General features: G+C 38.8%; 1 protein-coding gene across 1 annotated transcript; it reads right to left on the bottom strand.

The window, feature by feature from the left end:
- Positions 1-40: 40 nt before the first annotated feature.
- Positions 41-17,960, bottom strand: LOC143025624 (ribosome biogenesis protein BRX1 homolog). Its single transcript, XM_076185572.1, has 6 exons — positions 17,803-17,960; positions 10,290-10,445; positions 5,647-5,767; positions 3,058-3,315; positions 1,930-2,024; positions 41-480 (listed from the first exon to the last, which is right to left on the bottom strand). Exons 1-6 carry the CDS (start codon positions 17,905-17,907, stop codon positions 295-297), a joined length of 921 nt encoding a protein of 306 aa, XP_076041687.1. The 5' UTR covers positions 17,908-17,960; the 3' UTR covers positions 41-294.
- Between the last annotated feature and the right edge of the window lie 5,797 nt (positions 17,961-23,757).

Raw genomic sequence — 23,757 nt, 5'->3', positions numbered from 1 at the left:
GACTTGTTAATAAAAGGAGAAAAAAAAATAAAAAAAAGCCTTGTTCTTGTTTAAATATATTTATTTTCTTATAAAAAAAAAAATTGGTATGGATCTATTTAGCATGAAATGATGTTCAAAACCAAATAAAATCACCCAGCACCACCCTGAATGATGTTTGTAGTGTCATTACTGCCAAAATCTTAACCCCTTCACAAACAACAGGAATACAATTGTCTAGCCTAAGCCAGAAAAGCACCTGCATGATGTATCATTTTAATGAAGAGGTTACACTGATGGTTATCTTATAAGCACTCATTTCTTCCGGAAGAAAAGCTCCTTCTCTTCCCCAACTGCTTCTTCAGGGGGTTTAGTTTGAAAGACTTCGTTGGTCGGGTCTCCTCTGAAAGGCTGAGTGGGCGCTCGAGCATCCCTGGACACCTTTTGCATTACTTTCCCTCTATATCTGAGGCCAGCAACTTCCTTCGTCTTTCGTCGCACCTGACAATGAATGAATACATTAGTACTTGTTCATGATGGACTTCACAATTTTCAACTTAAATCTATACTATATTCAAAGGCCTTTTAAATTGTGGTTAGGAGCATAACTGTGCTTAGATCAGTTTTAGATGAAATCCATCCAAGGCTTTAGAAGTGAATACTTAACTATAACATTTGCAGACAATCAATTAATCAAGAAAATGACAATACAATAACCCTGTGTTAAGCTTATTTAGAATATGAAAATGCTTTTTCACTTGGTAGGACACAAACAGGGTGTGCTAAAACTTGACTACATACAGAAAATAATTAAGGCAATACAATTTCACTCAAGCAATTTACAGTTTGCCTGTAAAGGATTTTCGGAGCCTTGAGCTAGGAAGGGAAAGGTTGATTAATGATTTGGTTTAACATCATGAATTCCCTTTCTCTGAAGTGCTACCCAATGGAGGCTTCTCTAAAGCAGGGAATTCGTTGTACTGCCCTTACTATAAACTTGCTTTCTGTTGGCAATATTCAATTTCCCTCCACTTTAAATTCATACCAAGTAATGACACTCTAAAATACTTGGTAATGACATTATTCTCGTTTCAGAAATAGCAGATGACTTACAAGATATGCTGAGTGATAGGAACAAAGAAAGTCTCAAAGTAGATTTGCAAATGAGCACCAAAATAATGTACAACTTGAAAGTTCAAAGGAAAACCTGGGCAGGAGGCAGAGATGACTGCCCACAAGGAGCTAAGATGAAAGGGAAACAAATGGGTGATGAGTGGGATACTAAAGATCATTACAGTGAAATAAAATGGGGCATCAAAGCTGGTAGAAAAATATGTCAGGCTGTGTCACCATATTATAAAGAAATGTCTGAATCACAAAGTTGAAAATCAATGTATGATGCCATCTACAATTTATGGATGGGAGACTTGGAAATTTATGAGGACATAGACATTAGCCAGAACATCATGCTTTGATGCTTGCTTCTGACTTGAGCAATGGGCAGGACACAGAGACCCTTCATCTAAAAGGGTGTTGGGTGAGTGAAGGGTGGGTGTATGATTTGGCTGGGGGGTGAGGTAGTATGTGTGAGAAAAATTTGATGCAGCCCAAAGGGATTTCTCCCCGTCTTCTCCTTTTCTGCATGAGGGGACAGAGAAGGGGGGTCGCCGATTTAATGAAGCAGCCTAGCTGTGGATGTGCTGTCTTGCGACACTGCTTCTGACCCAGGGCAGTGGACAAGATACAGGGATGACCCATCATCTAGGAGGTACCAAGATAAGGGGGAGGGTAGAGGGTGGAGGGGAGTGGAGTGTATTGGGGATGGGATGGGTGGGAATGATATTCATGCCTTTGTTTTTTGGCTACCTCCCTTGTAAGGGGGAAAAAGCCCTTGGTATATGTATGTAATTATACTATGCTATGATACAACAAATCCTTCCTTATACTTACAATATTTGGGTGAACAAAGTGAGGATTGTCCCACAAAGTCCTTCCTCCAAAACTATCCTCAAAAATCTTGATTGGATCTAGGACAAATCTTGGCCCTACAAAGAAATTTTTAAATATTGTAATTTTTTAACTTACAATCATTCATTTCCATTTCATCCAATTTTATTATATAGGTGCACGTGAACAAATAGTATACTCAAATAATATCTATTTTATGGCAAAGAAAAGGCACCACAATCTTGCATAAATTTCCTATGGTTCTAAAATACCCTCACCATAGGATCAATTATAGGTACCTGCTTGTGGTAGTCCTGCTAGATGTACAGCGGAGCTGCTCATTTTCAAAATCCATCAACATCCTCACATCCATCCAGTGAAATCCTGAGGAGCTGACACTCATTCTCCAGATCAATCAATCTCTATCAATTTCAACTGTATTTCTTAACACTTTTTCACAAATGGAGATATTACAACTGGTGACTGCTCCTACTTTCTACTACTTTTAGCCAATGTCATAGAAACAGTCCCACACATACGACACAGACGGCCAAAGTGTTTTCCTAAAGAAATATGAGGGTTTTCCTTTTATTGAAACTTGTGGCAACAGCAACTAAAATTATCAATACTACCCACTCAAATGTGCTTTGTGACCCATAAGTTTTGTCTATCAAAAGAAAAGGGGACATGTGTGAGTGCAGTAGTTTCTGCGGGATCAGTTTGTTGAGTGAGAAAGATACCTGAACTGTTTTAGTAGTGTAGGACAGTTTTTTTTTAACACTGGCTTTGAATACAATGACAGGAGTAGTTCCTAGTTGTCAGCATTCCTTATGCCAAAAGGAGGGAAAATAGTTTACAGAGACATCTTTGGCCAGTCTGGAGATTTTCCAACACCCTCAAAGCTACACTCCTAGATGGAGGTAAGGATGTTGATGGGTTCCAAAGAAGGGCAGCAGGTACATGATCCAACATCTATCTTGTAGGACCTCCACTACCAGGTATATCATTGATCCCCAGTTCATCAATACCCAACATCAATTTCTTATCAGATGGAAAAAAATAAATAAATAAAATAAAATAAAATAAAATAAAAAAATAAAAAAATAACATAAAAATAAAAGTATGCCTTACCAATCTCTGTCAATTTTCCATCATTGTCCAGTATCTGGAAATTCCTAAACCAGACTTTATTGTCAACAATGGAAAATGTAAACACATGGTCAAAAAAGGGTTGACTTTTAGGATGCTGTTTAGGAGTCCCAAATGTCTGTACAAAAAGCTCCTTAATCACTGCCCAGTGTGGTTCTTCGAAGGCGGTGTCAAAACTCAGGAGAGGTCTTGATGCTTTTAGGCAATTTCCTGTCATCTTCAATTCCATCATTGTATGAGCTGAAAAATGTTGACAAAACATTATTTTTCTGCAAACACTTCCTTCTAAAACTGTATCAGAGAAAGAATCAAGGCAACCCCCTGACATGTATTTTTCTATAGTGATGATAAAAAAAAAAAAAAAAAAAGTGGTGCAAACCAGCTGAAACATTCAAAATTTAAGAATGAAAATTGAGTTTAAATAGAGTAGAAAAATGAAGACATGGTTCAAGTCTGGTGACCAAAAAAATTAAAATATTTGGGTTCGGCACAACCAGGAACCATGTATGCGCACATATTAGACTGGATCAGAGCTCATTGGTTTGACAAGACTTCCACCCGTAACTATATTTTCCCAATATGGTCCCCTTGATAGTTGGTGTACAGGGAGGGAACAATTCAAACCAAGTTATTTCCAATAGAAACAAATACCAGAATCATCTAAATTAGTAAATATACTAATGGAAAACTTTCTTTTCAGAGGAACAGATCTGCAGACAAATAATTAATTTTACCAAATTTATAAAAGCAATGAAATGGGCGTGAGTGGTAGTCTTTGGCTACCCCCTTGTAAGGGGGAAAAAGCCACTGGTATATGTATATATAAAAGTTCACTTTCCTATACTTTTTGATGTTTCAAATTTTTGTAGATCCTAATATACTATGCACAAAATACCGGCATGGGGTTTATGGGTCAAATGTCATCAATACAATAACTTCAATATGAGTCAAATTCTCACATACAGCATCAGATACCTAATGTATAATGCCTCACACTACTTGTGTTATACACTACGAAGTCACTGCTGTATTACTCATTCTCTTTCACTCAATAATAATAAACACAGAAAATGTGATCAAACCAGTTCACAGAATTCGGTAGTCACTCAGCTATAACTACAAAATAAATGCAATCAAGAAGCCCATTATACCCACTCACATCTCATGATGCCTACATATGCACCATCGTATTAAAGAAGTTAATATTTATTTAATGTTTATTCATTGTCTATTTCATGTCTGTATGGCTCACTGGCATTTCCACTTGTTTGGAGGAAATTGTCTGGAAACCATAGGAAATTTCCATGCTAATTCTTACATATACCAAGGCTTTTTCCCCCTTACAAGGGAGGTAGCCAAAAAGGAAAAGGCATAAAATCATTCCCACCCATTCCATCCCTGAATACACTCCACACCCCTCCCTCTTATCTTAGCACCTCCTGGATGATGGGTCATCCCTGCACCTTGTCCACTGCCCTGGGTCAGAAGCAGTGTCGCAAGACACAGCACATCCACAGCAAGGCCGCTTCATTAAATCGGCGACCCCCTCTCTCCGGCCCCCCATGCATAAAAGGAGAAGACGGGGAGAAATCCCTTCGGGCTGTGTCAAATTTTGCTCACAAATACTACCTCATCCCCCCGCCCATTCCACCTCATGCATCACAACATCATCCATATACAACCATTCTCCATTCACCCCTGTCTTCTGTCCTCTCCCGTCCTTCCTCAACAGACATTCCCCTCTTCCCCAAAGCCCCCTTCACCCCATCCAACCACCTCATCCTAGGATGTCCCCTCATGTTCACTCCCTCCACATCTGCCTTCCATACCTCTTTTATTAGTCTTTCTTCACTCATTCTTTCCATGTGTCCAAACCATCCTAATACTCTTTCATCAACCCTATCTTCCAACTCCCTTTCCACCCCCGTTCTTCTCCTCACCTCCTCATTTCTCACTCTATCTAGCCTATTAACCCCCATCATACTTCTCAGACACCTCATCTCAAACACATTCAAACTCCTTCTCTCTTCCTCTCTTATGTTCCATGTCTCTGCCCCATACAGTGCTGTTGGCACAATCACTCCTTCATACAGTCTCCTCTTAGCATCCATTCCCAAATGTCTATTCCTCATTACACTCTTCAATCCACCAAGGCATTTACTCGCTTCTCTCAATCTACATTCTACCTCCACCTTTTCCTGCCACATTTGCACCCAAGTATCTAAAACTATCCACTTCCTCCAGTCGCTCTCCCTTAATGCTCACTTCCAGTCTACTGCCACTTTCACCCCTTGTACATCTCATCACCTTCCTTTTACCCACATTCATCTTTAGCTTTCTTCTATCACATACTCTCCCCCAAAAATGCTAATTCTTAAATACTATTTTCATAGTTTCATATAGTGCTGGGATTTATCTGCATCCATTACCTGCAACAACTGGGGGTTACCTGTACATTTATTTTTTATTATGAAAATTAAGAAGTAAATTCTACATAAAACTTGAGTGTCAATGATAAAAAAAAAATTGTTTAAAGAACATTGACTGTAAACCACTGTTATCAATACAAACCATTCAAAACTAAAAACTTGACTGATGGGCCTTTTGATACATTGGAGACCCACATATAAAGGTCTTTCTTCTTTCTGCCTTCAAAGTATATACATTTATTACAGTTTCTGCTTTCACAAATCTGTGGATATAAATAAAATAATCCATTAAAACTTGAGCAGTTTTCAATTAAACAAGCAAATTAGTTTTTGATAAGTGTTTTGTCATGAGCCTTAACCCCTTCCATATGGTGCCGCCTACGTAGGTGGCATGGGGAGCAAGTGGATACGCGAGGCTGCCATATCGGCATCTTGATTATATTTATTGTAGTTGTCCCTGAAGGAGGATAGGGAAGGAAATATAGCTGCAGTGGGAAATGCGAAGAAAATGAGAGTGATGAGTGAGGAGAATGGAGGAGAAATAAGGAAGGATGAGGTGAAGGCAGTTGTAAAGATGATGAAAGCAGGTAAGGCACCTGGTCTGGATGGATGCCATGCAGAATGTCTGAAAAAGGGAGGTTCAGTGATGGTGGACTGGTTGGTGAGGTTATTTAATGTTTGCTGGAGAGAGGGTAGAGTACCGGAGGACTGGAGGAGTGCCTGTATAGTTCCTCTTTACAAGGGAAAAGGGGACAAGTGTGAATGTAGTAGTTTCAGAGGGATTAGCCTGTTAAGTGTAGTAGGGAAGGCTTATGGGAGGATCTTAATTGAGAGGATTAGGAGAGGAACAGAAGGAGTAATTGGTGAGGAACAGTGTGGATTTAGGACAGGTAGAGGTTGTGTAGATCAGATCTTTGTGGTAAGACAGATATGTGAGAAAGCTATAGGAAAGGGGAAGGATGTTTTTTGGGCTTTTATGGATCTGGAAAAGGCTTATGATAGGGTAGACAGAAAGGCACTGTGGGAGGTTATGCAGATATATGGGATAGGAGGAAAGCTGTTAAGAGCTGTCAAGAGTTTTTATGAGAGTAGTAGAGCTTGTGTCAGGATTAGAAATGGAGAGAGTGAGTGGTTTGAAGTAAAGGTGGGACTTCGTCAAGGATGCGTTATGTCGCCCTGGCTGTTCAACTTATACATGGATGGGGTGGTGCGAGAGGTGAATGCTAGGGTAGTGGGTCAGGGATTGGAGATGGTTAAAGAAAATGGAGAAAAGTGGGAGGTGAGCCAGCTGTTGTTTGCGGACGACACTGCGCTTGTGGCAGGGTCAGAGGAGGGATTGAGGAAGCTGGTGGCAGAGTTTGGGAGAGTATGTGATAGAAGAAAGCTAAAGATAAATGTGGGTAAAAGTAAGGTGATGAGATGTACAAGGGGTGAAAGTGGCAGTAGACTGGAAGTGAACATTAAGGGAGAGCGACTGGAGGAAGTAGATAGTTTTAGATATTTGGGCGCAAGTGTAGCAGGAAAAGGTGGAGTGAAGGTGGAGGTAGAATGTAGATTAAGAGAAGCGAGTAAATGCCTTGGTGGATTAAAGAGTGTGATGAGGAATAGACATTTGGGAATGGATGCAAAGAGGAGACTGTATGAAGGAGTGATTGTGCCAACAGCACTGTATGGAGCAGAAACGTGGAACATAAGAGACCCCCACAGAAGGAGTTTGAATGTGTTTGAGATGAGGTGTCTGAGAAGTATGGTGGGGGTTACTAGGCTGGATAGAGTGAGAAATGAGGAGGTGAGGTGAGGAGGAGAACAGGGGTGAAAAAGGAGCTGGGAGATAGGGTTGATGAAAGAATATTAGGATGGTTTGGACACATGGAAAGAATGAGTGAAGAAAGACTAGTAAAAGAGGTATGGAAGGCCGATGTGGAGGGAGTGAACATGAGGGGACGTCCTAGGATGAGGTGGATGGATGGGGTGAAGGGGGCTTTGGGGAAGAGGGGAATGTCTGTTGAGGAAGGAAGGGAGAGGACGGAAGACAGAGGTGAGTGGAGAATGGTTGTATATGGATGATGTTGTGATTGCAAGAGGAGGAATGGGCAGTATGTGTGAGTAAATTTTGACGCAGCCCGAAGGGTTTTCTCCCCGTCCTCTCCTTATATGCAAAGGGGGACGGAGAGGGGGGGTCGCCGATTAAATGAAGCGGCCTTGCTGTGGATGTGCTGTGTCTTGCGACACTGCTTCTGACCCAGGGCGGTGGGCAGGGTGCAGGGATGACCCGTCATCCAGGAGGTGCTCAGATGAGAGGGAGGGTGGGAGGGGTGTGGAGTGTATGTAGGGATGAAATGGGTGGGAGTGTTTTTATGCCTTTCCCTTTTTGGCTACCTCCCTTGTAAGGGGGAAAAAGCCTTGGTATATGTATGTATGTATGTCCCTGTGTAACTGACATACTCTCTAAACTGGCTTCATCACATTTTCCATGGTTATCAAAATTCACGGGAGAAAGAGAGAACTATCGATATAAGCGGTGACTATTTTTTATGATGCGAGTATTATTACGCAACATCGTACGTCTGGCAGCTAATGCTGCCCGCAAGATTTTGGCCCGGAATGAAGTAGTTAACCCCTTCACTCCGGGCCAAAATCTCGCGGGCAGCATTAGCTGCCACACGTGCGATGTTGCGTCATAATACTCGCATTATAAAAAATAAACTTACCGCTGTATTGCTCGTTCTCTTTCACCCATGAATTTTGATAACCATAGAAAATATGATGAAGCCAGTTTACAGAGTATGGGGGTCACGCAGGTACAACTACAATATATATAATCAAGACGCTGATATCGGCATCCTCGTGGACCCACTTGCTCCTCATGACGCCTATGTAGGCGTCATCGTATTGAAGGGGTTAAATGACCAATACACAAGTATCCATAACAATAACTCCAATTCTTGGGTATACCTAGAAAATACCACACTTCCCAACACAAAACAAATTCAATAATAGACAACATCAATCCTTACATGGAATAACATATTTGAAAAAAAATTTCCTTATTTCATGTTTGCAAGACATTTTTTCAATGAATAAGAAATGGGCATCCTCATTTGAAATACAGGTACTCCTCGTTTAAGGACCTACTCGGTTAGCGACGACACGGAGTTACGACGGGCTTTATGACAGACGTTTAACGTAAATCTCCCGAAGTTACGACGTCGTATACTATAATTAAATTGGCTGAGGCAAATTTGTATGTTATAATTGAACTTGTACGGTGGATATTAGCTGTGAGGTAAAGTGTTCTGAAGCTTAGGTCTACATTACCATCCTGCAAGCTGCAAAAACTACCTGGGGTACAATATATACCGGTAGTGGTAAATTTTTAGTTTCAACCATGGGCACAATATAGCAATAGAAAACTAATTATTAATTTTGTAAATTATAATGTATCAAAGTAACATGCAATTTTGTGAGAGGAAAAAAAAGGTGTTAAAACAGATTTCGTAAGTAACAAAGTTGTGTCGGACGAATGGTACACCATGTTTGTTATGATAGATGCCGACGTCGAAGAAATGAAAGAATGATAAATTCGTCTAACCCAACCTAACCTGTGTTTAATAAATCATTACCTGCAAATTAAATGTCATCAGGCTCGTCCTCGTGAGAGACGTTGGCAGACGACCAGCGGGCGTCCCAATCCTATACCACTGACTACGCTCATTAGCATATTTTCTTGTAGCATGGTATTTTTTACTTTCATTTCCGCCCACAAAATTGCATATTACGTTCATACATTTTAATTTACAAAATTGATAATTAATTTTCTATTGCTATATTGCGCCCTAGGTTAAACTAAAAAAAATACCCCGGTATTCAATATGGAATGTCAGCATACACGGATTTGGTCATATACGGTAATTTCAGGAACCTAACCACCGTAAATAAAGCTTTAATGTACTGTATAAAAGAGGGAAAATACACAAAAATAAAGATACATGTATTGCTGGACATTGTACATACAGTACATGTACGTATATGTATACACTTTCGCTTAATGACCAATTCGGTTAACGACGGCTCGCTGGTCCCAATTGTCGTCATTAAACGAGGAGTGGTTGTATGTTATTTTGTTATATTAGAATAACACAAGCCAAAAATATAAAATGGATGCAAAATCTTAGTTATAAAAACTGTTACCAAAATAGAAACATAATTATTTCTTTTAGTCAAGAAGAATATTCTTATTTGCTAAAAAACTAAAGTTTGTGATGATAATACTTCCATAATAATATACTTCGCAATGCATCTTTTCTTAACCAATGAAGTAGAATAAGATCAAATATCTATGATTTAATGTTAATATCGTGTTATTATATAAAAATTCTATAATTTATAATAAAATATATGTTAATAATTACACTATTTTGAAAAAAGGGAAAGTGGGCAAAATTGTATTTTGATATACAGTGAGACCTCTCATTACCGGACATTAATTAGCTGTGTTTGTGGAGTTCTCGGTGTTTTGGAATGGTTCTTGGGTGGCATAGTGATTGCACGCACTAAAGAACAGCACCGCAAACACAGCTAATTAATGTCCGTTAATGAGAGGTCTCACTGTATATATATATTAACCAAGGTGGGTAAAACCAGGTTCCTTTTTTTTTTTTTGCCAACCATGTTTCTCATAGATCTATAGGAAGGCCCACAGACCATTCCTTGTTATTTTGGAGTTGCAGTTCCCTTTCAGTGACAGACAATAAGAATTATTATTTTTTAGTAGTAAGTACTTACCTCGTTTATAATTCTCATGTCATCTCTCCTTTCCATCTTTGGCTCTGTTTTACTATGAGGCATGAGTGCTCGAATATCTTCCATCAAATGTCTGTATCTGTAGTACATTCCTCTTCCTCCAAACACTAACACTCTTTGTTTGTTGATCCATTTTGCCTTTAAAAAGAAAAATTTCATAAATATAAACTGTCATTATACTTCCCTAAAACTTCTCTACTGATAAGATGAGCAACTACCTTAAAATCCCTTTCTTAATGAACAAAATGGGGGGAATTTTGTTAATCATGTAGGTTCTGCTTTTTTCACAATGTTAGGTAGTCTGATTATAATTTCTCACATTAGGCTAGGATATTACCTTCATTTTTGATGTATCAGAAATGGGAATGTACAGATGGGGTGAGAGAACATTTACCAGTCAACACGTCCCCAAAAAGAAAGGAGTTAGCCATGCATAGTGGATGGGTGCTTGCCACTGCTTAGAGTCAATGTCATGGCCATGACAGTATTTGTCTTGGGCCAGGGAATGCACCTATAGCAGAGGCCTAGATTTTAAAATTTGTTGATCATCAGGGAAAACAGATGAAATCACTGGTATAAAGCTGAGGTTAAATTATTAAATTTAGGCCTACATTTATGAGGTTTAGTTTCCATTCCTCCTGCTCCTGGCATATTACCTTTATGTTCTCCAACCTTGGCAGTTTTTGAAAACTGTTTTCCGATCTGTTTTTTTTCACGGGTAGCACAATTGAGGCATACACCCCAGCCTAATATACATGAGAAGGGCCGGAGACTTTCTAGCACAAATCTGTGCAGATTATATATGGTATTACAGTAAATAAACATCAATTCAGTCATCCATAGGGTTGTTGATATTCTTATTGATCATTCACATTTCCAGTTGTTTCCTCAACCATCTTTCACAGGCTTTATATATGTTCTTGTCTCTTGATACACCAGTGTGACAAAAGATATTGCCATCAGCCACTCTTCATATTGACCTGCAATAGATCACTGCATCTGATTCACAAGACTGTCTCAGTTCTTCTCATGTATTCTTGTAATACCTCCAGATTACAACAATGCTGAAACAGAATTTATATACTGGCAGTGGCAGAATTTATTCTTAAATTTTAATAATTTGATCTAGCCAACTCCTAACGTATTCTGCTACTGCAAGTTTCTCACATCTTGGTGCATCCTCCCATAATGTCTTCGGAATCTTCTCAAACCAAGTGATCCTTCATTTAAAACTAGACTCTCTTTTTAATGTTGATTAACACCTTTTTATTATAACAATGTCACTATCTGCTGGCTGAGGATTCAGTGATACCCAAGCCTTCCTTATGATAATTCTATATGCTCCTTGTTTTTCTATTGCAAATTTTAAGATGCCATCCAAGTAAACGTAGTGGCAAGTCTTGATGGATGATGACTTGGATCCCTACACTCCAGTCATCTGTGAAGCCACTTCATTTCTCTCATGTTCCTTCATACGGAGACCACGTCATGATAATACCATTACAATGTTTCTTTGGTTTGCATCTTGGCTCGAACGTCTGGCTCAGAGTTCTTATGGTTGCATCAAGTAAGCCATTCATAGTTGGATAAATGGACTTTATCAGGCAGCCCATGACAGAAAATAGGGCATGAATAGTCCAGCCAGATGCTTCATATTCTTTCGCACAGTTGACACTTGCATCTTTAATTGGGATGTTTATGGCATCTCAATATGCATCAGCTTCATGTCAAAGAACATAGAACAATTCATTGTTGAACATCTTAATGGTACATCTGAGTCTGAACTCAATTGAAAGCTTCTGTGAACCAGTACCTTCAAACACGTTTGTATATAATTCATATATTGAAGTTAGACTGGCACTGCAGTTCAAACAAATTAATGACATTTCTCACAAATGGTTGTAGTTGGTTGCAGATGCTTGTGGATGGTATTTAGTGTAACCCCATGGTCACAGTTCTCCCTGCTTTGTCATTTGAGAACATCAAGATAGGTATGTTTGATGAACCACAGATTTGCACACTTGTATGTGATCAAGACTTTGTCAGAAAGATGAATGATAAGATGAGGAGTGTGGTTTTCATTTGTGGCAGTAATGGAGAACTTTCTCATTAATAAATAGGCTGACAACTATGATAAAACCTTTATAACAGCCTTATTGTCAGTTCTTCATGACCCTGGATGCAACATAGAGTGTCAAACTATGCTTCCTATAGTCATCTTGATAGATTTCCTGAGAACCTGAGGGCAGCAAGTGACAAACAAGGTGCAGTTCCATCAGGACCTCAACACCACAGAGAAGCACTACTAAGGGAGATGGGACAAACATGATGGGAGACTGCTAATGGAACATTAAACAAGATTGCTCTGAAACAGTCCACAAACACAAGAGGTTCAAGTGCAAATTCCTGCCTGACTAAAGTGTAACTGAGCTTTGTATCTTCATAGCAATAAATTTCTTACCTACCCACTAGTTTCATATCAATTTTGACCTTTGTGTTGATGGAATATATTTCAAATTGTGTTGTGAACAAATTTAGAATATCTACAATTTTCTTTTTATATTCACCAGCTAATTCAATGGGATTTTAATCACGTTTCTTTTGATAGATAACAATGCCAGCAAGACAAAGACTTTTTTATATTTTGAAATACCTCATTTACAAAAAATAAAATAAATAAAAATAAGAACTTTCAGGAAAAACAACAGAATTACTTTAGTTACCTATGTGATATAGCATTAGAAAATTAAATACTAATTTTGTAAAATATAGTACATGAACGTAGTATACGATTTTCTTGGCGGAAATAAATAACAAAAAAAGCTTGCTACAAGCAAATCTACTAATGAACGAAGCTGTTAGGATATGGTATGGACGCCATTCTGTTGTCTGTCCAGTCCAATCACTGTCAGTTCGATGATGGCTTTCAGTTCATGTTGTGAATTGGGTGTTCTCCCAACACCTGACGTTAACCCCTTCCATACGGTGCCGCACACGTAGGCGTCATGAGGAGCAAGTGGATTCACGACGCTGCCATATCGGCATCTTGATTATATTTATTGTAGTCGCCCCTGTGTTTTTACAAATGCGCCCTGAATCCCATTCTCTGTGGTTTTCAAAATTCGCGGGTGAAAGAGAGAACGATCGATATAAGCCATGACTATATTTTATGATGCGATTATTATCACGACACGTCATACGGCTGGCATTGGATGCTGCCCGCGAGATTTAAGTCCATTACAGAACTGGTTAATATGCACTGTTACAAAGACAATAGGGCTCCCTTGGACTTTATGAGAGAACACAGTGTTCTGCTGTCATCTGTTAATTGTCTGAGGTACAATCATAATCAGACCATCAGCATCCATGATGACGATGACGACCCGTAGGATACTTAGTTTCAGGTACCGAATTACTAAATATAGGTAAGGTTAGTTAGAATAGACAAATTTATTATCCTTTCATTTCTTTGACCTCGGCATCTATCAAAACAAATATGGTGTAGCATTCAACTGCCATGACTTTGTTCATTATTAAATTAGGTTTAGCAACTTTTTTGTTATTGATTTCTACCAAGAAAATCACATATTAAATTGATGTATTATAATTTACAAAATTAATAATTTTCTATTCCTCTTTTGCGTGGGTGTGCACAGCTAAAAATTTACCAACATAACTTCATATTTGAAATCAATACCTTTAAAATAGATAATACCAGTGGTTGATATCTCTGTAACAAAATTTTTATTAACCACTTCGGTATGGGACTTAAATCTCGCGGGCAGCAGCCAATGCCAGCCGTATGATGTGTCGTAATAATAATCGCATCATAAAATATAGTCACGGCTTATATCGATCGTTCTCTCTTTCACCCGCGAATTTTGAAAACCACAGAGAATGGGATTCAGGGCACATTTGAGAGGATGTAAAAACACAGGGGCGACTACAATAAATATAAGACGCCAATATGGCAGCGTCGCGAATCCACTTGCTCCTCATGACGCCTACGTGTGCGGCACCGTATGGAAGGGGTTAAGCAGTGTAATTATTCAATTATCTATCATTACATGGTCTAGAACAGCGGTTCACAAAATATGGGTCGCGACCCAAAGTTGAGTCATGAGATCCATTTTGTTGGGTCGCAAGGACATAGAAAATTCACACGTTTTCAGAGTATTTCAAATACTTGACTAATTAAATTTGGTATTTGTTCAGTTGTGTACATGGACACATTATATTATTAGAAAACTAAATATTAATTTTATAAATTATAATACATGAACGTAATATGTGATTTTCTTGGCAGAAATAAAAATAAAAAATACCTTGTTACAAGCAAATGTACTAATGAACGAAGTCGCTAGCATAGGATCAGGACGCCATGTTGTCATTATCAAGTGTTGTCTGCCCGGTCCAGTTGAGGCCTGGTGTACCCCCCTCGGTACTTCTGCCAGTACCTCGCGAAGTATATATTCTTGAAGGAATGTTATGGAGCTGAAATCCATGCATACCTTCAAGCTATGAAAAACCTATATAACCTACAATCAAAAAGAGTGATTGAACAGGCCGCCAATATTCGTGATGACGACGACGACAATGCAGATGACCTTAAATTTCAGGTACCAATTTACTAAATACACATTAGGTTAGGTTAGACGAATTTATCCTTTCATTTCTTCGACGTCAACATCTATCATGACAAACATATCATTACAAACATAGCGTACCATTTGTCCGGCGTGACTTCGTTACTTACGAAGTCTGTTTTAGCAACTTTTTTGTTTTTTATGGACAATTTAGTTTCACCCAATAATAGAATTTGATATGTGGCTTATGTGTTTCTGGTGAGAAATGTTGTGATATGAACAATGGTGTACATCATTTCTGACGCAAATGCGTACTTTTGAAGTAATTACGTATTGAAGTTATGCACTTATGCCTATATGTCCTGAACGATCTGGGGGGACGTGTGGGAAATCGGGGTTTTTGGATGGGGTAGACTAATAAATGGAGTAATGTGCTTTGCAAAACAGGTACAAAATGAACAAAAAAAAAAATATATATATATATAAAATAAAACTTAAAAATCACAATCTATGGCAGAGTCCAGCGGTAGCCATCTTTGTGTTTACCAACGAATCGAACAATGTCTTGCTAGATGTGTCACACTTAGCGAAGTCCACTCCAGCCACGCAAGACTTCCTAACCGTAAACTAACCTTGTCTCCATTAGGTTAGATTAGGTTACTTTGCGGTTACCAAGTCTTGCGCGAGCTGCTAATCTAGTGCTCCTGGTGACACAAATTCACAATCGTTAGTAAACAAACATGGCACCTCGCGCAGTACCCGCCGATATGGAATATTTTTGCTTTTAAATGGGTTTCTTTAGTCTTCTTCTTCATTTTACACCTGTTTGGCAATGCGCATTACTCCATTTATTACTCTCCCCCACCCAAAAACCCCAATTTCCCACACATCCCCCCCAGATCATTCGGGAGATGTAGGCATAAGTGCATTACTTCAATACTTAATTACTTCAAAAGTACGCATGTGCGACATAAATGATATACACCATCGTTCAAATCAAAACATTTCTCAACAGAAACACATAAGCCACATATCAAATTCTATGGTTGGGTGAAACTATAAATTGACCTTTTACATTTCCACCAAGAAAATTGCATATTACATTGTTGCATTATAATTTACAAAATCAATGATTAATTTCCTAATGCTATCTTGAGTCCATGTACACAACTGAAGTTACCTAAAAAAATTCTTTTAACCGCACATTACTTATGTAAAGCTGTACACATTATTTTTTTCAAGAGAAAGTGTACATATCACTGTCCATTTTGTTTCTCTTTAATCTTTATTCTGGGTCATGAAGGATTGAAATGTTCCAAATAGGATCGCTCACAAAAAAAATTTGCGAACCACAGGTCTAGAGCATTGGTTCTCCCCAAACTGGGGTTAATTTAATAAATTTCGAGGTAGGGGTGACAGAGAGAAAAAAAAAAAAAAGAATTATGGAAATCAAGAAGCCAAGAATTCCTCAATTAGCTTCCAGCATGAAACTCCATCCACCCCACTGATGTTCTTGCTAGGTAGGTCAAACACCACCAGAGGCGCCACCGTCGATGAGGAGCCCAATAGCGCGTCATTTTATGCGCACGCCATGCAAACGGCCAAATTTACATACCGCCGGATATTTCATTCATACAAATGTTATACGAGTGTATTTACTACGATCGTAGTAAATTTCAAACAATTACATCATCAGTTACATGTCGGTACATAAAAACATAAGATAAACATGGCGGCTTGCATTCAGCAGTAAATCGAAAATTGGTTTATGTTTCAGCGTAAAAAATGAGCTAAATAAATTCAGAGTGCGGGCAACTAACCAAAAATAACGAAAACTACAAGTCTCGCGAATTATTCTTATACCAAAATAAAGGCAGCGTGATACGGTAGAGCTGAGAAATCGGTGGTACTAATTAGTTTTTTATTCTATCGGGTCGGATTATCGGATAACAACATCAACATCCATCCCGCCATCTTATCAAACTTCACTCTATTAAGTTTCTTACTATTATGTTATTAGTGTAATAGACTTATAGTTGAATTATTTGAACTATTTTCTTTAAAATGTGTGATTTTCATGTAATTTGATCAAAGAGAAGTTACGTTTTTATCCTCCGTAATATTACGGACCACAGCTACGATTCGTCCTGCCCGCTATGATCACTGGTGGTATGGATCAAACTACACTATTAAGTTTGTTACTATTGTGCTATTAGTGTAATAGCTTGCATATAGTTGAATTATTCAAACTATTTTCTTTAAAATGTGTGATTTTAATGTAATTTGACGGTATTCGTAGCTGTGGTGGGTAATTTTGCAAAGGATAGAAATGTAATTCTATGATCAAATTACATGGAAATCACACATCTTATAGAAAATAGGTCAAATAATGCAACCATATACTAAATTTTTATATAAAATTGTGCCTGTCATTAAAAACCGTCATTGTTTACGTTTGATCGGCGATTAGTCAGACCGCACGTTTCGGCCCGATTTTCTGGGAAAAAATAGGCCCGATTTAATTCCATTCAAAATGCAATATCTCGAGAACTAGGACAGCTAGATGGATAAATCAAATTGCATTATACTCATAGCGACTTTTTCCATCCCATGAGAACTACTTCAGCTCAAATATCAGGAATTCCATTTTCATATTGACCTAGCTATTCTTGCCATCTTTGGAGTCATTACAGATACAGTGTTCAAAAACAATAAATAAACGAAAATATCTCTAGTGTTTCAATTTAGCCATATACATCAATGTTGACAATATTTTGTGAAAAGGGTAACATGCTTAATGTGGCATGGTAAAGCTGAACAGGTTTGGGAACCACTGGTCTTGAGAATCCACTTTCAGAATATACATTCCTGTCAAAGTAATTAATGTTAATTAACTTATTATCGATTACCTTTTTTGGAACAGGTTCATCTGAATCTCGGACAAGGGGAGGAACTGTTGATTCAGCTTCTCTTTTCTGTAAAAGTGTAGCGACATGCCGTTTCTTCCCTCCCATGCTGTCTTCGTTTGTTTACAACAACATTGGCTTTCGTGAGGTAATTTCCAAAATATATGAATTAATCATCATACTCAAAATATCTTTATGTAAAGCATTTATGTAAAAATAGATTTATCATTTTTATAAAACAAATGTGTTTTTGTCAACTTTATCGGATTTTTATTTATTTACCACTTTTACTTCATGGCTGTGTATGGGTTTCTAACTTTCATAGGTTTCTTGCGATTCCTGATTGAATTATCTGACAACAGTGGATGCATTTATCAAGTTGTAATACATAGGGCTGGAACCATAATCCCGTCTCTGTGTTTCAATTTATGAAAGTTAGCTTTGAATTTAGTCTTCTTGATTTTTTTCTAATTTACTCCACAAACTGATTGATATGCGGACAAACAGGGTTGCCAGGTTTTCTACCAGGAAAAATGCCAACTTCTGACAAAATACTGCCAAAAACTGCCAAATTGTTTTTAAAATGTGCCCTAAAAAATGCCAACCATTACATTTTCTAAGATTTTTTTTTTGCATTTTGGTTTTACATGTGTAGTTAAAAATAATGTGTATAACTACAATTACAATATGAAAAATATTTTTTACTGTTGACTAGCCAATATAAAACAATACCACATGATATAACCAAGATCAATTTATATCATTCATGTACATCATCATTTAATTCTAGTGGTACTATAATGAACCACCATCCTCTGAAATAAATCTACTTACAAGACTGTGTTTGAAAAGGAAAGAAAGATATGGACTTCCAAAAATAGAATATATTATACTCCATATTATGTGAGAAAGAAAAAATATTAACAACTAAAATAAAATACATAACGTTTAAGTTCCTAAGTAGAAATTTTGGTATCCTCTACAATAAATTAAACCAGTTTATAAAACAGCCTCCTAGAGATTCTGACATACACAAATAAAAAATACATTTGTGACTTTTCTATTGAGTCTAAATATAACCAGAAAAATCATCAGATTCATACATATTTTCACTGGAGAAGAGCTGAAACATCCTTTGGCTAGGCACACAATCTTTGCAACATTTCCCTCTGAAATGTAGATGAGTGCGGATGCGGATAACTGCATCTAACATTTTCACTCCCATCCTGTTTCACTTGTTCTTCACATAAGTCACATGTGAGAACACCCTTTCAACCACAGCATTACTGACAGGGGTACTAGGCATGAAAGTGCATATTCAGAGATTTCTATGAAAGGGTGGGAGCCTATTACCTTTTTGGAACCTACACCAACCCAAAAAGCTGTACTGTCTTCTGGTATTTTGCCATTGAACACAGGTTCCTCACCCCAGTTTACATACAAAAATTTCCTGTACTGTTCTTCAATTTTACCAAAGTTACTTTCAATGAAATGTGGGAAGGGGAGATCTTGAAACTTTGCCCTCTCTAACTGATTAAGAATCTTTACTGGGCTCAATGCTGACAACTTCTTGAATGTATTTTGAGTGGGAGGAAGGCGCCTTTCTAACTGCAGTATGGTTTCACTGATGAAAGAAATACACTTGCAACTTGATGCAAGTAAAAGAATGATCTCTTATCACGACTGGGTATTTAAAAACGCCAAAAAAATGCCAAATTTCAAAAAATGCCACCCAACAAATTTTCCTGCCACAGTAAAAAAAAAAAGGCCAAAAATGCAAAATTTGGCATTAGAAACGCCAATCTGGCAACCCTGCAGACAAATATGCTTCCAAACATACACTTACACTTAGATACACTTATATGACTTCTGTCGGTGATCGAAGCAGCTAGACTGGGGACCCACTGTGACCAGGCAGCTCCCTCACATCAGTGATCTAATCGATCAGTCGTTTGCCGTTGGGGCTCGTATATTCAGGAGTTGGCGGCTGGTCTGGTATTTTGGTCAACCATACATCCAGATGTTTTTTGAAGGTGTCTGGAGACACCCCTGTTATGTTTCTCAGTTGAGGCGGGATGCAGTTGAACATCTTGGCCCAGTGAACGAGAAGCTGTTGTGTATTCTGGACTTGATGCTCAGTGTTGATCCGGAAGTGGTCCTCACATAACACAACCTCTCTCTTCTTTGGTGGAGTGTTACTTGCATACCAGTGTTGGGCACCCTCTTTTCTAACACCTTACAGATGTAGATGATGATGTAGCGTTCCCTGTGCAGTTGAAGAGAAAACATCTGCAACTCCCTCAGCCTCTCCCAGTAATTCAGTTCCTGGAGCCCATGTATTTTGCTAGTGAAGGTCCTTTGGGGTCCTTTATTTATCATGCTAAATGTAGTTATATTTGGAATGTTCTATGCTTAAAAAAGTGTGTTCAGATCTTTAGATATCTATGAATGACTACGGTTAATCTTTATAATATCGCTGGAAATGGTTTAAGAGAAAAATTAAGAAAACTTGAAAATATTTAGTTATTTCGATGTGATGTCTGTAACTGGTAGTAGCTCAACAGTGATTAGAAGGGTAAAATCCTTTTCTTCAGTAGAGAATGGAAGTTAAATGAGAAAACAGAATAACGAAATAAAAAACCTTAGCCTACGTTTGGAAAAATCGCTAATGATGTGGATCTTAGTCCCCCAAGGATAAAAATAGATAAACAAATGAATAAAACAAGCAAATAGATAATTAAGTGACAGGGGAATACCTGGCGACTAATACTAAAACATCCCATAACTTTCAAAATGCGGCAATGTGGGAAGCCAGCCCAGCATTGAAATACCATGAAAACGCAATTGCATTGCAACTTATCGTGGCCTTTGAGACCACTTGGAGGTGGTGATATTATTTTAACTCTAACCGAGAGTTGTGTAATCTATGGGTGAGGCTTTGTGATAGTTTGAGGGAGGAGGAGAGAGAAGAAGAGAAGGGAAATCCACCACACCGTGCACTGTAGCGTGTACCCTCAACATATAATTGAGATAATGTGTGGCTGGTATTTTCCATAGATGTTTCCCAAAGATGTATAGAAGATATAACTTTACCATAGCTGTGGTGGAAATTTTTATAAGAAATATCGAATAGATTACCCGCATACATGGGAATAGAGGTGAAAAGTCACCAGATGACAAAAAAGGTGAAACATAAAAACAGTGATAAATCGACAAGTTTACATTTTTCAAGATGGCGGTTAACTGCACCTAGACTCTAGGGTATCGACATAGTTGCCTTCCATAAACTTTTCATGTGTATAAACAAAATTTATAGTAAAGTTTAACTTAATGGAAAAAGTAAGACTGTATACTTGGTTTACTTGGGAGAATTTAGAGTTTAGAATTTTGTCAATGCTGTGGTGCTGTGTGGCCAGGCACAGAAGGCTCATCAAGTATTCTCCATAAGTATTTGTCTAGTTCGTTCTTGAATCTGATCTTGGGGCAGCCTGTGAAGTTTCTCTTGTGTTTCAGGAGCATTTTGGATAATATTGGGTCACTGTGAGACTGAGGGCAAGGAGAATTTAGATACCCACCCATCCACCCATGCGCGCGCGCGCGCGCGCACACACACACACACACTACGGGACGTTAGTCAAGGAGTTGTGACCTTGCTGTCCCGGTGTGTGGTGTGTGAGTGGTCTCAGACCTACTCAGAGATCGGCAAATAATGAGCTCTGAGCTCACTGCCGTAGGGTGGTGTCTGGCTGTCTCGACAGAGACTGCAGCAGATCCGAGGTGGTGGTGAATACACACACACACAACTCGGTGGCGCGGTTGGTAGAGCACTGGACTGCCAGCGCGGTGGTACCCGCAGCATCTGGTTCGAATCCTGCCCAGGGCCGGAATTATTTCGGTATCGCTGCGCTTCGGGTCGTTACTCTGACTCTCGTGGGCGGGGAGTTGGGTGTGTGTGTGTGTGTGTAAGGTCATAGCATTACCCATTGATCGGTCATACGAGCTCTGAGCTCTCTTCCGGGAGGGAAATAGCTATCGATCACGGGTCCAACACGTGTTCTAAAGACCAAGGTGAATACACACACACACACACACACACACACACACATGACTCGTTGCGCAGTGGTAGAGTTCCTAGCTACCACTACGGAGGTCCAGGTTCGAATCTAGCCCGGCGCTGAGCTAAGTTCAGTAATACTGCGCTGCGGGTCGTTACTCCAACTCTCGTGGGCGGGGAGTTGGGTATGTGTATATTTGTAAGGTCACAGCACTACCCATAGATCGGTTATATACGAGCTCTGAGCTCTCTTACAGGAGGGAAATAGCTGTCGATCACGAGCCTAACACGTGATCCAAGACCATGGTGAATCACATACTTCACGTGAAAGACACTTTTTTCCATTTTCTGTTTGAAAAGGGCCAACTTTGACATTTGTTTTTGAGAATTTCTTGTAGTGACTGAAGAAATAATTTGTGTTTAGCGTCGTTTATAGGGTGCTGCTTTAATTCCCTTTAGACAAAATCTTCTTAATTCACTGTCAAATTCGCTGGTGAAAGCATCTAAAGACGCTAGCGACTTAAATCACGAATTCACAGCGTCTGTTTGACGCAGTGATAAAATTAAACATTTAAAGTAGACCACTTGGAAAGAAGAAACTAACGAAGCAGAGCACTTTCGTATATTACCTCTTCAGTGCACTGAAGATGTAATATACGAAAACGCTCTTCAGTGCACTGAAGATGTAATATACGAAAGTGCTCTGCTTCGTTAGTTTCTTTTTTTTTCAAGTGGTTTACTTTGCATAAGTGAACACACGTACCCGTGTTCTTATTAGCAAAGTTAAACATATTTAACTTCATCGCTCGCGTCTAGCGTTTCAATAGCGAATATGTGACTATTCCAGACGATGTTGACAATGTATGCATTGTCCATTTTTTTATATACATATACCAAAGGCTTTTCCCTCTTATAAGGGAGGTAGCAAAAAACAAAGGCATAAAAACCACTCCCACCCATTCCATCCCTAACATACTCCACTCCCTCTTATCTTGGTACCTCCTGGATGACGGGTCATCCCTGGATCTTGTCCACTGCCCTGGGTCAGAAACAGTGTCGCAAGACACAACACATCCACAGCAAGGCCGCTTCATTAAATCGGCGACCCGCCCTCTCTGTCCCCTCATGCAGAAGAGGAGAAGACGAGGAGAAATCCCTTCTGGCTGCTTCTCACACATACTCCCTCATCCCCCACCCATTTTTTTTAATAACACCAAATCTAACTCGACTGAGAGGGAAGGAAATATCTATCCTCCTTGAGATTATGGGAAAGATGTCTCATAATGTAGACCATTAGATTGAAGGACTATTCAAATAAGCCAATACGTGATGAACAAATTGCTCAAATCCTCATCGATTTGCAGACCTGAAGGTGGACGAAGAAGAACTAAAATATAATAAATTATGTTTGTATAAATTTTGTAATCACCTTACCTCTATAGCAGTAGTAGTATCTAGGTAGATGGACAGTGATTAGTCAAACTAGTCTTGGCTGACTAGGCTAGTTCCTACACAGGGCAGCACATTTTAGGAATTTTCGAAATTAAGAAATGAGAGCTCAGTAACCAAGGATGAATTCAATTATAATGATTTTTTTTGTGCGAAACAAAGTGAATAAAGCATATTTTCACAGTACGCTTCAAGATCACTGAGGAAACATACAGGAAGGAACTAGCAGGTAAAAGACAGCAAGAAAAGTGGATCAGACCAAGCCTCCTTGTATGTCCCAAATCTGCAGGGTATGACAAAGCGGATTAATTTCTACGGGGAGCCGTAGGGACTGATTAGAGTACCCTGTGGCTAAGAATCGAAGAGTGATCTCTAGTTTGGTCCAGGATGGAACAAAAAGCCGCATTAAAGCGTCCTTATGGTGTGTAAAAGGATGCATCTTCGTTTACACCTCT

This window comes from Oratosquilla oratoria, chromosome 5 (assembly GCF_046742065.1).
Source record: "Oratosquilla oratoria isolate Oo_2021 chromosome 5, ASM4674206v1, whole genome shotgun sequence".
Lineage (NCBI taxonomy): Eukaryota > Metazoa > Arthropoda > Malacostraca > Stomatopoda > Squillidae > Oratosquilla > Oratosquilla oratoria.
Note: the sequence above shows the minus strand (reverse complement) of the source record. Positions and strands in the feature narration are given on the sequence as shown.